Source organism: Lepisma saccharinum, chromosome 1, assembly GCF_977018435.1.
Source record: "Lepisma saccharinum chromosome 1, izLepSacc3.1, whole genome shotgun sequence".
Taxonomy (NCBI): Eukaryota; Metazoa; Arthropoda; class Insecta; order Zygentoma; family Lepismatidae; genus Lepisma; species Lepisma saccharinum.
Window position 1 is genome coordinate 64,362,646 of NC_139229.1, and position 17,931 is coordinate 64,380,576.

General features: G+C 40.1%; 1 protein-coding gene across 2 annotated transcripts in view; it reads left to right on the forward strand.

The window, feature by feature from the left end:
• lft (Limb expression 1 family member lowfat) overlaps positions 1–17,931 on the forward strand; it is a 180,206-nt gene that overhangs the window by 58,140 nt on the left and 104,135 nt on the right. The window contains exon 1 of one of the 2 annotated variants that reach the window (XM_083132033.1): positions 11,458–11,576. The exons of the other annotated variant lie outside the window; for it this stretch is intronic. Coding sequence (XP_082988159.1) covers positions 11,525–11,576 — 52 coding nt within the window. The 5' untranslated portion in view covers positions 11,458–11,524. Of the gene's footprint in view, positions 1–11,457; positions 11,577–17,931 lie in introns of those variants that run through there. 2 annotated transcript variants of the gene reach the window in all.

The following is a 17,931-nucleotide window of genomic DNA, read 5'->3' on the forward strand; positions in this document are numbered from 1 at the left end:
ACTCTGTAAATAAAAAATAGCATCACAGTATTCTTATTACAAATGTTGAAATATTTTTGATTCCCATCTATTCATCTTTCCTACATACATACATTATGTGTGTACGTATATATATATATATACACTGGTGTGCAAAACCTAAGGACGAGATAGATAAAGTAACATAAAATATTTCGTAGTCGGTGCAAATGAATGAAAGCCCGGCAGCATGTTGCCAGAGGTTGACTACACTAGCACAGAGATCAAGAAGTTGCATGGCATGACGCCAGCGTGACCATTGCGCCGAATGGGTCAGCTCCAACAACACGAAGCAGTTGAATGAATGGGAGGAGACAGTGTGTGTCAGTCAGAGGGCTGTAAAGGTGCATTGTGGTGGTGTTACTCACAACAACATGGCTCGGAGACAACATTTGGATGCGTTCACACGGGGAAGAATCATCGGGAAACTGGAAGAAGGACGAAGTGTGACGAGTGTGGCCCAGGAGTTTGGGATTGCCCATAGCATTGTTTCACGTGCATGGAGAGCGTTCCGAACCACAGGCACTGCTGTGCAAGGAAGAGGTGGTGGTCGACCACGGTCAACTACAGCAGCGGACGACCGCTACATTGTGCAACAGGCACGCAGGGACCAACGTCAAACAGCGGGTGGAATTGCAAACACATTTAACAGGACCGCGATTCGTCCAATCTCACGATCCACAGTGACACGTCGACTGCATGCTGGTGGTCTCTTTTCCCGACGGCCATTACGTTGTGTTCCGTTGACACCCGCGAATCGGCGGCACCGTTTGCGGTGGTGCCAAGAACATCAGGACCGGACTGAGGAGGCGTGGGGTCGCGTTCTCTTCTCAGACGAGAGCAGATTCAGTTCGAGTAGTGATTCTGGACGTACACTCGTCTGGCGAGAGGTGGGAACACGCAATGAACCTAGGAACATTGTCGAGCATGATCGTTTTGGTGGTGCATGTGTTCTTGTGTGGGGAGGCATAATGTTGCATGCGCGTACCGACCTCCAAAGTTTTGAACGCGGTACAGTCACCGGTCAACGTTATTGTGACACTGTTCTCCTTCCCCACGTGCGTCTTTTCAGAGGTGCAGTCGGCCCCGAATTCATCTTTATGGATGATAATGCGCGACCGCATAGAACAGCGCAAGTGGCGGAGCTCTTGGAACGAGAAGATATTCGGCGTATGGACTGACCTGCCCGTTCCCCCGACTTGAATCCCATCGAACACGTGTGGGATGCAATGGGGAGACGTCTTGCAGCACGTCCATATGCACCAACAACCATCCAACAGTTGACAACAGCGCTGGTGGAGGCATGGACTACTATACCACAAGAACTCATTACCAACCTTGTGAGCAGCATGGGAGCACGTTGCAGAGCATGCATCGCTGTCCGTGGTGATCACACACCCTTCTAAGGACCATTTCATTACTTCTGTAATGTCACGGGGCCATCATGAGTCGCAGTGCCTTCCGTGTAATTTCCGGTCTATGCGTACAAATGTTATTTTCTGTTCTGATCATCAAGTGTTTTTCTCTGTTCTTTCCTGTATTATACTGTAACATTACTTTGTTTGTATGGTTCAAGTTTCACCGATCTATGCCGCTTGTAACTGACACAGCATGCGAAACTTACTTTCGTCCTTAGGTTTTGCACACCAGTGTATATATATATATCGTCGCTTTGTAATCAAGAGGTCCTGGGTTCGATACCCGGTGGAGGCACATATTGGTTCAGATCCCAATTTAAACTGTAGGTCCAGTCCCGATTAGCCTTGCTGTGCATAAAGTGGACTTAAAAACAAACTTAACAACATACTATGATTAAAACTGACACATCATGCTACATGTAAAACCTTTGTCCAATCTTTCTATTTGCAAAGATTATTTGTGTGCTACACTTTCCACAAGTAATATTTACTTAAATTTTGATATTAATTTTGCAAAGTGATCCATGTACTTAACCATGGCGAAAATAATAAATATGTATGGTATAGATATAGTATTTTTATTACTTGTTTAGGAAAATAATTTATTGTGAAATCAATAAAACATCAGAGCATGCAGGAGCGAAATGCTGAAAACTAAAAATAATGAAGTGATTCTATTTTTTCTTTACAAATGTAGTAGAATTAATATCTAATGGAATAGTCAGTAATGAGAAATGTGGCGTTCTGTGACAGTTATGAACATAGATATCCGTAGGATTTTTTACGGAGTGGGGGGAAGCAAGGTAATTTTTTTCCATGGAAGGGGCAAACGATGCACATTTTCCCCCTTAATAGTATTGTATCCTCAAAAAACATTGCTTCAGTTTGAAGGTATCATTTTCCTGCGAAACTCTTGCAATAATTAACATACGTATATTACTGGAATGAAATTATGTGTGAAATATTTTTGGTTGATTTTCATTTTCCAGAGGGGGCGTGCCCTCCGGACGTGCATGGTTGTGAGTGGTTCGCAAATTTGGCCGGACCCCTTTGTCCCCCAAGTTCCAAAATAATGTTGATTCTGTAAGTATATAATGCCATCATTAATAACTATATGTATACAATATTCTGCATTAACTTTCCAACTTCTGAAAGTTTTGTGCATCCCCATTTGCCACTTCGGGCTGTCCTCTACCCCATTCTACTTATTTGTTGTGCCGTCACTGCTGACGTAATTTCTATCTATAAATTAAATTTAACAATAACAACCAACCATATTTGGTGGAAATTATTGCTATCTTACTGGCAACACTGCGAAATAAAGGAGGGGGAGGGCTTGTCAATTTTGTCGAAGCTAAGTTTAGTTTCATGTGATTGGTTAAGGTAAACGCACCAGGTGAAATCTATAGGTGCACATGGTATGGGGACATGCCCTGGTCGGGATTCAAACCCGAGGGAGCTTACTATGAGGGGTTGTAACGTGGAAAATACATTTTTTTATTCTTTTACATACCAATTTAGCTTATTATTTTTATTTGTCTCATTTGTATCTGGTTCAGGGTTCCCACGTAAACTCTAACTGCATTTTCCCTGAGATTTCCCTGAGTTTTCCAGAATCAGCACATTTTTCCCAGAGTACTCAATACCCAGTACATTACTATTTTAAATATATTTTACAATGGCCTACGGTGCATCTGTTTTATCAGTAATTTTACCGATCTGATATATTTTTAAACAATCTGTAATATAGTGCAATATTCTACCATCTTGTAATTTATTTTATGAATAAGAACATGTAATTAATAAAACATTAAAATGTGTTACCATGTAATTAATGTTATAGTTTTGCAAAGTAAAAGTCTAAATAGGTAGTTCCTTTTCAAAGGTAAAACTCACCACAATCACCCGATTATGTACATTAATTAAGGAGGTGAATGAACCGTTCATCTAACATTCAAGGATCACTTGCAATTTTACATCAGATCAGTAGGCCTATTAGTAAATTTTGTGTATATATAGTACTTTATGAGTATCAGCCAATAACAAAACAAATTAAAGAATAAAATGATATCTTTATGCACTTAATCAAGGAGTAGGTTTTTTTTGGGAACTTTCACACTTTCTTCACAGGACACAAAATAAATTTCAAACACAGTCACAAACATTGGGAAGTGGTTCATCATGTGGTATTCAAAGTCATTGCTAATAGATCTACAGAAGTGATAGAACATTTTGTTCAAGTATTGTACTATCCAGCATTTCAGTGACAGTGGAACAATCAGTGTATGGAAGCATCAGTGATGGTCTGTGAACTGACCACTTCCAAAATGTCCATGTCTCATATGTTGCAAAGTGACCTGGGACTGAAAGCTTACAAACAATATACAGACTACTTTCTAGCCTCAGAAAGCAATAAAGGCAAAGTGCCTATAGGATCATGAAGCATAAATTTGCACAGAAGAATTATCATGGAGGCAGCTTTCAACTTGCAGAATGACAGGTTGTACGCCACAAGAAGTTAGTAGGGGCCACATTCTGCTTCAATCATGGTGTTGATGGAAATGGGGCATTATGAAAGCATCACTGAGCTCCTTTTCTGCAAGAAAGGGGTTAAAACATCAGCCCGAGTGTACCAGGAGACAGTCCTGGAGACAAAGGTCAAGGATTTAAGCAATATTATTCTATTGCCGGGAGTGGAGTTTTCAGCAGGATTGTGCACCAGCTCATACGGCTCAAACAACCCAGCAGTGGTTTGGGACAAATATGCTCAACTTTATTTCCCCTTCAGATGAATCATCTGGCAGTACAGGCCTCGGCTCTCTGGACTAAAAATTGTGGTCTGTACTACAAGACATGAGTTGGAAGAAGATATAATGCAGTATTGTCACTTTGAACCACTTGTCTTGTAAAGGCAGTGGAAGATTTCCCCCTCGATATAGGCATAATGCAATTGATGATGGCCACAGAGACTTAGGTCTTAAGTGCAGGTCAAAGGTGGTCATTTTGTGCTTTGTGTATACAATATATCCACCTAACGCATATCCATAGGATACGATATCTTAAAAGTATATTCTGTTATTTCATTCAGAGCTTTGAAATATTTATATGGTAAGACTGGGTGTGTATATGTAGAATACATTCAGATTATACAGGGTGTCTACAAAAGTAACAAATCCAAAATTCTTGACTTTTTCTTGACCTATCATTCCTTTTTTTGACCTATTTTTTCTTTATTTCTAACATTTATTTAATCTATACTTAGGTATAGTTGGAAATTAAGAAAATATATAATTTTAGATTTCGAAACATTCAATTTTATCACATCACTGTACAGGTATATAGCAATGTAAGTTCACTATACTGTAAAAAATAGCAAAGGTTCTTGACCTAAAGCATAATTTCCTGCCTTTCTTGATCAATCCGTTGATTTAACTGGTAGACACCCTGTTATAATATCAATTAATCTGTGATGCAAAATAAGCACATACCTAAAGCTTACTTCTTCAAAATACGTAGTTCATATAAAGCAAGTTAGTGAAGTTGGAATTATTAGTACAAGAACAAGCATATTTTAGTCCTTCAGATGTGCTTCATTGGGACTGATTTTCCCTGAGATTTCCCTGAGTTTTTACTTTTCTTCAAATTCCCTGAGAATTCCAGGTTTTCCAGGTGTGTGGGAACCCTGCTGGTTTTTATACCGTGCTCATAACTTGAAATATACTATTATCATTATTAAACTATTTTTACTAGTAAAATTTTATCAATGGTCTGATCCCCCTATAAAAATTTCTGGCGACGAGTTTATCCAGATTTTTTCCATTTCGGGGGTGTAAGGGTAAATTTAGAGCCAAAATGATCATAAATTGGGCCTTTGTGAAAAATATTAGGGGGTTATTGAGGAAATTTTGGAGGGTGTTAGGGAGTTTTGGTGAGTGTGTAGAAAAATTACTACATATAAACACATTTGTTGTCAGCAAATACTTTGCATTATGTGTTTCAATAATAAGAGGTTTGCTTTGAATTTCTTACCTCTAAATATGAATGAGACACGTGAAGTTTATTGTAATGGATTAAAAATCCATTTTAATTGTAGGTAATTGTCAGTGAAAAAAGAACAATCCGCTTGCAGTCTCTGCATGCACAACCTATCTGCCTAACCTAGTAACTTTAGTTACTTTTCGAAATGAGTAACTGTAACTGAGTTAACTCCTCAGTTACTTTTGAAAAGTAACTTTCCAAAAATTGCTCTGATCCCGGTACCGTGGCAACCCTGAAAGACGCAGAAGCTTCGTGAATGCATTTGACACGGAGCGCAATAGTTTTTGCTGGTAGTGTACCGAATGCAGGCTGTAGCTCAAGGGATTGGAACTTCGTGACTGAGATGAGGCGTGGCTTCTGGAGTTCTGGAACTTTTCCAGGAGGGACGGCGGGGTGAGGGAGGAGAGGAAGGACCGGCAAAATGACGTGTCGAGCTTCTCTCGGAGCGTCATTGTTCGGTTCGGTTCATCTCCCACGTTCCGAAGGCCTCGGTTTGGACAGCGGAGACGAATAGCCGGTGGACAGGTCGATTTGGGTATCGCACGTTTGCATCTCAAGTGTGAGAATTCAGCACATCTTTTGGTGTGGGATAGCCACAAAATCAGTTTAACGGATAATTCGAATATCCGGATATCTGAATAATCCGAATATCCGGAAAGTACAGATATCTGGATAAATCGGATATCCAGATAGAACAGATTTGATTAAGTATTTGTAGAAAATCCGTACATTGAAAACGAAAATGACGCATAGAAGAATATGTGGAAAGCCCGTAAAACTGATAAACGATAAAACTGTCCGGATAATGCACACATTCGGATAATCCGGATCATTAGGATATTCCGAATATTGGATATCCGGATAATCCGGACCCTCTCCCTAAATACGTCCTTGTATTCAAGGTTAACATACACAATTTATGGAATTAATGGGATAAATAAAAAGGAGGAGAAACCCTATGGGGGTTGAAATCAAGACGTTAAAGCTGAAATAAATTAGCCGTGGGAGGGAAACAGAAGGGACTGTTACTCGCATGGCAAGATGCCGGATGTCCCTGTACCACTTGCTGAGACCCTCCGGTTCGGCAGGTTGAGTGGTTTAAAATGTCGGAGGAGGTTGCTGGCGGTCAAGGCCGGGGATGGATCAGCCTCCTCCGCTTCCAATTCCAGCTCCCACGCAGGGCCTCACACCCCACTCGCATTTGACCTACGCACTCCGCCGAGATTCGCATGCTGCTCGCGATAAACGCAGCAAGGAGGACAGGGGAGTGCGGGACAGTGGCGTGCCCAGGGTTTTCGAAAGGGGGTTACGTATATTTTCTTTAGTGGTCAGTCCCCATCTTTTCCTGTATTTGACGTTCTCTTTTTTAGGAATGCTGGTCGAAAGAGGGGGGGGGGTTAACCCCCCCCCCCCCACTTGGCACTCCACTGGTGTGGGATGTGGCATTGCTCCAGGATCGACCCTATATGGGTGCGGGGCCTATGACTAAAGCTTTTCAGTGATTTTTGTTTCTTAGTCGGAAGTACAGGTGTCCTATATAATTACAACATAAGCCAGATTAGACTAAATAATTAATTCGTATTATTACGTAAAAGCACTAAGCAGAAAGAATTCATGGTTAAAACCAAGTATTATACGGTAGGAGGCTAAAACCTAAAAGGTTTCTAAATTTATGTTTCTTTTCATTTCCGATGTGCTACAGGTGCGACTTTCATTAAATTTAATTACCAAACTAGGTGTTAATTCTCAAATTATTATTTTTACCTTTCAAAGTGGCAATTTGTAATCATAAGCTCGATGATAATACTATTTTTTCTCTCTCCATTGAATTGGACGCCGTAGTGATTTCACATTGTTTCATATAAAATAATATTTTCACTTCATGATTTCATTAGTGAATATTAACTATTTTTGATTGAAATATTTTAACAGAATTCTAAGTGGTGCTTTGCTTAGTACATGATTCCAGTAAATTTGCACATTTTTCAAGTATCTAAAAAAAAACATGAAGTTAGAAAAAATCAGAATAGTTGCTTAATTGAAAGCATCGGGGTCCGATAAACTTGTAATAAACCGTACACAATTATTTTCATGTGGCGCAGGGATCCCTGAAGCGCGGGGCCTTACGAGGCCCGAGTTGCTCCTCCCTAGGGCTGCATCTGTATTTAAACAGGGGAAGGATCTAGGGAGTCCGATGCCCCCCCCCCCCCGCGCTAAAGTGATAATAAATACTACACGTTTGTCGGAATCAAAAAAAACACGTTTGTTTAGGGTTTTTGGCAACTTCAAACAAAAAATTCCTGCAATTTTGACTACATTTTGTTTCGGTAGGAATTTCAGTTGTCTCACCTAGAAATAAGGTAGTGTTGATATTATAAGCACTTCAGCACAAGGCTATATTTGCCCGTCACTCAATACGGGTATATGACCTTTAACTAAATCGAAATTGATGACAGATCTCTAACAAGAAAATAAAATATCCCTGTTAAAACTTTCTTATTCAATTTTTAAAAATAATTCATTCATTCATTGCTGAACACGAGCTAAAACTATACCATTTCTGAGGACTAAAGAATCCTTACAGCTGAGGCTGTAAAGGGGCACTCAGCACACAGATGGACTAACACATCCCTACGGAAGATTACACTGGCCGTAGGTTCAGACGCCAGAGCCTTGTTGACCTGCAAAAATGAATTAACTGGGTGTGAGGTTGACTTTTTGGTGCCTTAGCAGAAGTCTAGAAATAAGGTAGAAACTGGATTATTTTAACTATTATACTGGAACTATTTTATTCAGAAAAAAACAACCTCTGTATGCCTGTGTGTGTGTGTGTGTGTGTGTGTGTGTGTGTGTGTGTGTGTGTGTGTGTGTGTGTGTGTGTGTGTGTGTGTGTGTGTGTGTGTGTGTGTGTGTGTGTGTGTGTGTACGAACGCACCTCGAGAACAATACATATCACCTGATCCAGGGCTCAGACAATTCTGAGGGTCCCTGAAATAACATTTCCTGTAGAAAATTCGCTTCGTTTTTACTTTACTCTAGCATACATAATTACACACTGTAATATTTGTATGTAATGTATTTTAATTAATTTATGGGAATTCATTGACTGAGAACGGCAGCACTTTGAATGTCGAAGGTCAGAGGCGCTTATACAGTAGGCATCCAACTATTAGGAACAGGTGTTCTATCATTCGAACTATGCCGTGGCGCGCTACGGCACCAGGAGTCCTGGGTTCGAATTCCGGCCTGGGGTAGGTTTTTTTAGCGACCCTTCATAATTTTTATCACATCGTCCTCATCTTCGCGATTAGTCAAAGTAGCAGAAAAGCGAAGTAAAATATACCAAATCAATCAACGTTCGAACATTATACCGATTAGTTGCGTGGCATATGATCTCTATTCAGTCAGGACTGCCTGAGATTGATCCCGGTTCGCCGTTATTGCAGTCATACAGCTTGAATCATACCTACTCCTCTAAATTTTTACTTCACCCCAATCAATGTAAAAATTTTGTGATTACTTTTTTTTCCTTTAAAAAAATCTAAGGTCAGAGAATGTCGCTACGATGAACAACTACTAGACACATAAGCTGGCGCTATTGTGGCGACGAAGAGGAACTAAGATTGCCATGGCTAACAAGTTCGATGTTCGGAATCTATGAACAAAATATTTACACAACGTCCCTGGAATATTAATACGTAATCCGTTGATTAACTGCATATTTGCGAACATTCCCCAAGATATGAAACAATACTTCAGCCATCAAATTACACGTAAATTAAGGATTCGCGATCTGGTCGAGGAGTGGAACTGCGAAAGGTAATTTACTACTTGATTGATTGATTGCTAAAAATTACATGGGCGCGCGAACACTGAAGTTATTTGCTTCCTCCTGAATCCAATGAATACTAATGGCATAAAACGATACTCCCAAAAGAAAAAAAAGTAAAGCTCTGGTAGTTCTCTTTCTTCGTTTTTTAATTCTTAAAAATATTACCCAGTTGAATTACGAGAAGGCTCATTACGGCCACTGAAACAGAGACTACAATCCTTTCTGTTTGCTTCAATGTATAAAATGTGTACAAATTGACAATTTTGAAGGTCTTAACGACTTTCTTAGATTTCACGAGTCAGTTGCGTGCATGTGAATATCGTAAGGAGAAATGTGATAATAAGGGAGGGATGGCTTTTTTTAATAGTCCCTGCTAACATTTTTTCAACGTACTTCATCTATTTCTTTTAAAGGAAATGTGTATTAAGGAGCGGTTTGCAAGTAAGGTTACAATGTCTTCAGAGCTTGAAATCAGGTCGTTCTTTTGATAACTATATATTTAACTGTTATGACCCTGAACTGATGCATTTTGCAGACTAGCAAGGCTCTGGCGTCTGGACTGACAACCAATATAATCCTCTGAGAGACTCGTGACAAGTAATGTGTACACATTTGCAAGGAAGTTCGATCTATTATTATTATTATTATTATTATTATTATTATTATTATTATTATTATTATTAAAGGGTAGTAAGGAGTGGCTTTTACAGTACGCACTCAAGTGTCCACCTCACTTCCCCAACACCCTGCACTGCAGTGTTGCAGACTAACGAGGCTCTGGCGACTGGACTCAGCCAGTATATTCCTCTGTGGGGCTTGTGTCCTGATCATGTGTGTCATTGTCACGATCAACCATAAAGTGGCAGAAAAGCGTCGTAAAATAACCGAATCAATAAATTGTTATTAAACATTTACTCTAATGAAATATTACAATATCTCATTTTGCAACACGTGTATTATTTATTTTCTTCTTCTATAACTAATTTTTAGAGCTTATATTCACGTTTAACATTTTTGACCTTCTTTTATATGTGAATCAACCAATAGTAAATCTCTTTTTTTACTTTTTTAGACAACACCAGTATCGAGTGTGTGTATGTGTGATGGTGTGTGTGTGTGTGTGGTTCAGTTGAAATTTCATAGAATCTCTATTAGATAATAATCTACGACACGAAGGGATCCGGGTTCGAATCACTGCCTGGGCAAGGGGTTTCTTTGTGAGTGTCTCTTCATCAATTTCACCATATCATCCATCACTTATCATCATCGTCGCGATTAGCCGAAAGTGGAAGAAAGGCGACGTAAAATAACCCAAGTCAATCAATCAATCAACCATATTGGATAGCAAAGTAACATGTTCATTTTTTTAAAAAAAGTAGCAGTAACATTACTTTAAGAATGAAAGTAAAGTACCTTATGTGGCGTTATTTTTATTGAGTAACTGCCCCCATCTCTATTCTGTACAAATATCTTCTTTGTATTTTTTTATTTTTTAGATTTTCCTGCTACATTAAGATCCTGAAAAAATCTGTTACACCGACTCTTAACTCTTTCAGAAAAAATATAGAAGAAATCACCGGATATTGCAACGTCTTGGGAAAGATTACAAGGCGCAACTTTTTCGTCACACAGAACGATGTTGCATTTCTATGAAACGAACAATTTAGTGCAGTGAAACTTTTTTTCTGAAAGAGTAAAGTGACAGACCCACGATATATAGGACAGGTAACAAATCTTGTTCGGGTCTTTTTTTCAGTTGCTTCTTCTTTTTGGAAAAATTTAATTACCCAGTCCAAGAAGTTAATTTGAAACTCAAATCTTTTTCGCAGAAACCCAAAGTAGGGATTGGAGTGAGAAACGAGCAATGCGTGTCTGGGTCACTGCACATCGAAACCCCTCTTTCTCCCCGATGTGGCCAACCCATTGACTTTCGGCTGTTGGCGAATGCAGCTTTTGCTTACCCGTCGGGACGGTTCAATCTGCCAAATGATAAATTGCATCATTGTTTTGTGTGTGGGGCTCGGGAATCATTATAGGCGACCGAATATGGGAGCCGAGCGCACCCGAAATCGACCGAGCATAGTCGGAGGCCTTGAGACGGGTCCGATCCAGTGTTTTTGTACACCAGACAGGCCAGTCTTAGGACGCCGCTCGGTCAGGCGGCCGGCCAGTGTTTTCAGTTGTTGGTGTTTGTATTGTTGCTGCCGTGTTTGTCACCATGATACTGCCAGCCACGGCGTGGTTGCGACCACGTGAACAGCATCTGAGAGGTGAGTCGTGCAAAGGTGCATTATTCGGCCGCGAGGTATAAAACAACGTTTTCCTTTCTTCTTCTTCAGCTTTTTTTGGTTGTTTTTCCTTTTGCAGCGTGAACCAGGTTCATCGGCTGCCTGCAACTGGCGCTCTCGTGCATGCAGCATCCTTGCATTGCAAGAAAGTACCCAATTTTGTCACGTCGCATCTAGTTCATAAACTTGCAGTAACAAACCTTGAAGATGCATCATTGTTTCTCATCTTATAACATCGTAATGTACTTGTACTTCCAATTCCACACTTTTATCACTCTTCCATGTGATCAGCTGTTCCTGTAACTGACAGCAAAGCCTCATCACATGAGCCACACAGACATTTATGTGGCTGCTTGAGGATCATTTTTATGTCCTGCTGATGAACCCAGTGTTTTGATTAGGGCTAATGAAGGGCCTTTTCTTGGTAAACATATTCAGATCTTCTCGAAGGGAGAAATATGTGCTAATTTGCTCGTGAAAGTAATACAATTCGGAACCTTTCAGACTGTAACAAGTCGTTTAGAAACGGAATTGCCATTGTTACACATCTGGCACGAAGGTGTAAATTGTTTACAGTGCTGTCAGAGACCCACTGACGTCATCCGTTGTTAGATCTTCGCCTGACAAGCAGTGTTGCCGGGTCGTGGTCGAGAGGATCCGCTTCGGTTGTAGACTTGCAAATTAGTGTTCCCCCATGGGGTCAGAATGGTTTCCAAAAAAGAAAGAACCATGATTAGAAAATGATCATTGTCCATCCGAAACGTTGTTCCAACTGACTAGTATCATTCTATCACAGAAATTGATTTTACACATGGTAAATTTGACTTTAGGGTTATAATTGCGAACAGATATTCTTCCTGACCAAACTGACATTTGCAAACATCATCCTGCTATCATGTAGTATTTTTTATGGTACTTCTGAGAATTTGTATCTGTGCATAAAGTACATTGTGTACTTTATAAATGTAGGGGATATTTGGCAACTTTTTCCAAGTCATCTCACATTTTTTCAGTGCCCGTTATAAAGTGGCGGCGATTGGGTGCCAAAACTGAGGGGCGGGTCAAGGAAAGTTAACTTTCTCTTTGTATTCAAGGCTTAGCATTAAGAGGCTATAGTGTGGAGACAAAAAGTGCGGGGCAATTGACCCCTAATCGCCGCCACTGCCGTTGTGTATTACATATGCAAATACAGATATGTTCGTGATTTCGGGACTGTATAACATCTGAATGCACTATGTTACATTGCACTATGTTACATAATCAGGGAAAAGGAAGTAATATTTTGAAGTAATTGTTGCTCTAAAACGCACAGGTTATTTCTGCCTTTATAACACTTACATGCATAGGATCGTTACTGAATAACAAATGAAGAGCAACCGCACAGTCAAATTTTACCATATCTTAGAAGCCTAATACCCAGAACAATGTTAATTATGTTTTGACACCCATAAATTAGATAGCATGTTACAAGCATTGATATTAACTGTAGGATTCTAATACTTTAATTGAAACTCACAGCCTAGTAACTTCGGAACAACACATTCTCTCCAAATATGTCGTATACAACTGCTTAGAGTTGTTTTCTGCGTAATACGATTGTCTTCTCGGTTCAGACAATACTAAACGTCTAATTAAGTATAAATGGTGAGGAAATGTTTAGCACGCTGTCTTTGAAGATCCAAATGTTTGAAAATGCAGTGTTCAGAGTCGAAACATAATTGATTAATTATACACGTGTACATTCATACAGTGCCTTTGTTTCCCCAGTTGCCATGTTGAATGTAAAGCATGATTCATGTTTCTTGCTTTGTTGGGGAATGAAAGTTTACCTTTATTAAGTGGATGTAAATGCGATTTGTCTTGCTTTTTCCCAGTCCACCATTTGATTTTTTTTTTATCAAACAAATGAGTGCGTGTACACAACTTCCAACTAATGGTAATTTACTAGAGGTGTGATATGATCCACATTGTTACAATCTTCAGCACAAAATTTCATTTTCGGCACACTTGATATGTTCACTGCTCACACCATAACGTGCTCTGCAAGAGTAGACACTATGGTTATTCTACCACCGGCAGTAGGGGTAAATTATAGGGTGATTTAATTCCAACTTACCAAAGAGTTACAGTTCAGGTACGTTTTAGATGCTTTGCAAATTATTTCCTTTGAAAGTGGGATAGTTTTAAGGGTAAAAAAAGAAGAAGAAACAAGGGCTTTACTTGTGTCTAGACACGACCCCTGAGGCATTTGCCAATCAGCTGCCCGTTCCAGACAGGCAAAGCCACTGAGACGGTTTATTTGGTACTTCAGGCTACCCTCGCAGAACCTATTTCGAGTATCATCTTTCTGTGTGTTTCTACTTTCTTTCTGAGAGTCTGGAAGTGTGCATTGACGCAGGAGATAAATGCTCCTGTACAGAGGCGAAGATATAGTACAAGCAATGCAAGCACTGCTTGCATAATTCGAATATCATTTAATGTACTTAATGTTCTAACCGTATTTAGTTTCCATCGCACTCGATTTCGCGAAAAAATGCGGCCGCAAACTCCCCCAGCAGCTCTGTAGCAAGCACCAGCCTCAATGCTTGCAGCCGTTCTGCGGGAAAATAAGGCCTCCGAAGGAGTCACATGGCGAAGCGTGAAATTGTGGTGGAACCCGTCCACAAAGCTTCTACAAAAAGCTGTGCTTTCCGAGCTTGCGTGATTCCCGAAAATAGCCGACTTCAACCGAAAGCAGAAGGATTCATCTATGGGTACGTTACCAGCAAAAACTAGTAACGAATATTTGTCTTCATGAACACGTAAACAAGATCGCAAATATAATAATAATTGTTAGTCATAAAATAACTAAAAGAAGTTATTATCACTGTTCTAAATTCCATATATATCATATTATATTACAAATTATTTTAGATTTCGCGAAATGTAAAACGCGTAAAAAAAGTTGACATTGGGAGTTGGGGCAGTGGAATTTCTGCACCCCCGTGAAGAGTTTTCTCAGGGAGGGAGGGAAGATTGGACGGACCTTGGTCCTGCTTCCTGGTCGGTCCAGCTCAAATTACGCCAGAAGTGTTGACCGCTACCAGTGTTTGAACTGCCAAATTATTTACGCAGTAATTCAAGTGAGCTCTTTCACAAATTTTACAATCAATAAATTGACTGCTTTTGAATAAAACTTGGGGTGAAAATAAAGCTATCTGAGAAAGAACTATCTACTGATATTTGTACATGGCATAGAAGTAAATCGTATACATTCTGCATATTATGAGCACAAGAATATGTTTTAATGATTGATTGATTGATTTGTTGTTTTAAGTCCACTTTATGCACAGTAAGGCTAATCGGGACTGGACCTACAGTTTAAAATGGGATCTGAAACACTTGTGCCTCCACCGGGTATCGAACCCGGAACCCCTTGATTACAAGGCGACGACACTACCACTGCGCCATCGGGGAGGCCCGAATATGTTTTAAGTTCTATTATTATGACGCAAGTGGTGTTCCCAGGGTCTTTTTACGGTCCCCATTTTGTCATCTTTTCCTTCCTTTGACGTTTTTTCTTAGATATACTGGGCCAAAAGGGGGTTATATCTACCATCCACCCCCCCCCCCTTCGCCCTGGGCACGCCATTGAATGACACTTTATTACTTAAATATTAATGTACATACTCGTTCTGCTGAAATGATTCTAATTCCTCCGCGTAATTTTTATCTCCAAACTGATATATCTTTTGTGACGGATAAAAAAAATTAAGGAAATAGGTTGGTATCACTTTCTGTTGTTTCAGAGATTTTCAAAGTGATCTTGTGTGGATGCTTGTATTTGCAGTTGTGGAAAGCGCGTGGGATAGTGTGAGTGTTTGTTGCTTCGTGTTTTGTGCTGTGAATTTATCGGAATGAACGCGTATTTAGGAACGGTTGATGTGAAGTGCGGGTGTATTATTGAGCAATTGAAAATTGCTTCGTTTAGCTCGAGAGAGATACCAACACCGCATTTACCGGACTTAAAAACAAGTTAGCCCAAGGGGCTTTGTGCGACATTTCCAAAGGGTGGCATCCAATGGACCAAGAGTTTGAAATTTATTGTGGTGAGTACATCGTCTATGCATGTGTTTCTTTGCAGCGTAAAATAAACAAATGAGTAGAGTAATCAAGCCGGTTCAACGCCCGAAAATGGCGCTCGGTGGCGCTCGCAGTGTTGCTAACTCCTCACTTGAAAAAATCACCAAGGTTTGTTTTTGGGTCTAACCTAACCTCAAGCAAGGAGCTGGCAACACTGCTTGAGGCTTTTCTCGCAGTGTGGCCAACTCCTCACTTAAAAAATCACCAAGGTTTGTTTTTGGGTCTAACCTAACCTCAAACAAGGAGCTGGCAATACTGCTTGAGGCTTGTCTTGCAGTATTGCCAACATCTTACTCGAAAAGTCACCAAGGTTTTTGTTTTTGGGTCTAACCTAACCTAAGGCAAGGAGCTGGCAATACTGCTTGAGGTTTTACAGTGCATAAAGCAATTTGCCAACCTACTGGTTTGCCATAGCCTTTTACAAAAAAAAAAAAGAGAGAGGGAAAAGTTAAACAACCGATAGTGTTGCTAATATTTACCTAACCAACACCTACCTACAACTCTTTTTTCTTACTTGGCAAGAGCTATCTTGCTTGAGGCTTAACTAATTTATATACTGACGTAACATACACACACTGAGCAAGAAGAGTCGGCAACAAACATATACTGCCGTAAAAGAGAAAGAGGGATAGATAGATAGATAGCAACACAGTATGTGTGTGCGTGTATAATATGTAGCATTATTAACTAGAGTGCGTTGGCAACCCACCTACAACTAAAAAATAGAGATGCCAACGTTGCTGTAAGATAAAGAGAGAGACTAAGCTGGCAACAGTGGTGAGCGAATATGCATTATTTCCAAGTCCCGAGTGCCAATGTATATCGCGACTTTTGCAAACCTCTCTCGCGGGAACGATGTGCCACACACACGTACGTATTTTTTTTTTATTTTTTGTATTTTCATCTACTGAAGTGACTGAAGGGCAAGCTGAAAATCTGTAGTCAACTCAACCGGTTCTCTTATCATTTGAAATCTTTTTCGCATGCATCGACCACCTCGCACCTATCAATCAAGCTTCAAAAAGCTTATCACGCCCAGATATTTAAACATCCGGTTTAATTGTTACCGCTGCCGCTAGTTGATCGCACCCATCGTACCCAACCCATCCGGTTTGATTGTTACGCGACATCGCAGCAGTGATTTCCCACGGCAGCTGTTTTCTCCCCCCCACGATTGCTTTCAAGCATATTGTTTCGCTCTGTTGCTTTAGTATCCTGGGCTTGTTATACATCACTGTCACTTTATTTGTATCGGCAGTAATTTTCCAAGCAATTTCAATCACAGCCTATCTACAATTTTCATCGACTGTTGGGGGTGATTGAAAGGATAAGCTAAAAATCTGTGGTCAACTCAACTGTGTTGTGTGGAAACTTGGGCGAGTAACTATGGGAAACTATCAATTACACAACAGGAAACTGTCAATTGCCTGGGTGCGACTACAGGAAGTTGTCTATCAAGTTGGGCGTCAACGATATGTTTTCTAGGAAAGGGCGTTCACGCATAACTCGAACCAATCTTGAAAGTTTAGCTGCCGGCAGGTATAAGTTTCTATTTAGAAATCTCGCGCACATTAGTTGCAGTCGAGTATTGCTACTGGGCAGTCACATAAAAGTGTACGCTATACCAAGTGTAAATATCAAGTGTAATAGAAGCCGAATTAGTTTGGTCTGTCAGGTGAGTACCATATCAGCATAAGTTATACGCACACAAGTTGCTTGACTAGCTATAAAACTAAAATTTACGCGGTAAGGCTAATCGAAACTGGGCCTACAGCGGGATCCGAACCACCTCTGCTGGGTATCGAACTTTGAGTTTAAAATTATACAAGTGTACAGGGGAAACTCTATTTTTTGAATTTGTTGATACTCTGGATTGGATTTTGTTGTTTTTTAAATCTATTTTATGCACAGTAAGGCTAATCGGGACTGGACCTACAGTTTCAAGAACTACTTGTGCGGGTATCGAAGCCGAGATTACAAGGCTATTGCTGTGCTATCGCAGAGGCTAGTGGAAGTACTGTTTGATTTGATGTTTTAAGTCTATTTTATGCACAGTAAGGCTAATCGGGACTGGACCTACAGTTTCAAGAACCACTTGCGTGGGTATCGAACCCGAGATTACAAGGCTATTGCTGTGCTATCGCAGAGGCTAGTGGAAGTACTGTTTGATTTGATGTTTTAAGTCTATTTTATGCACAGTAAGGCTAATCGGGAC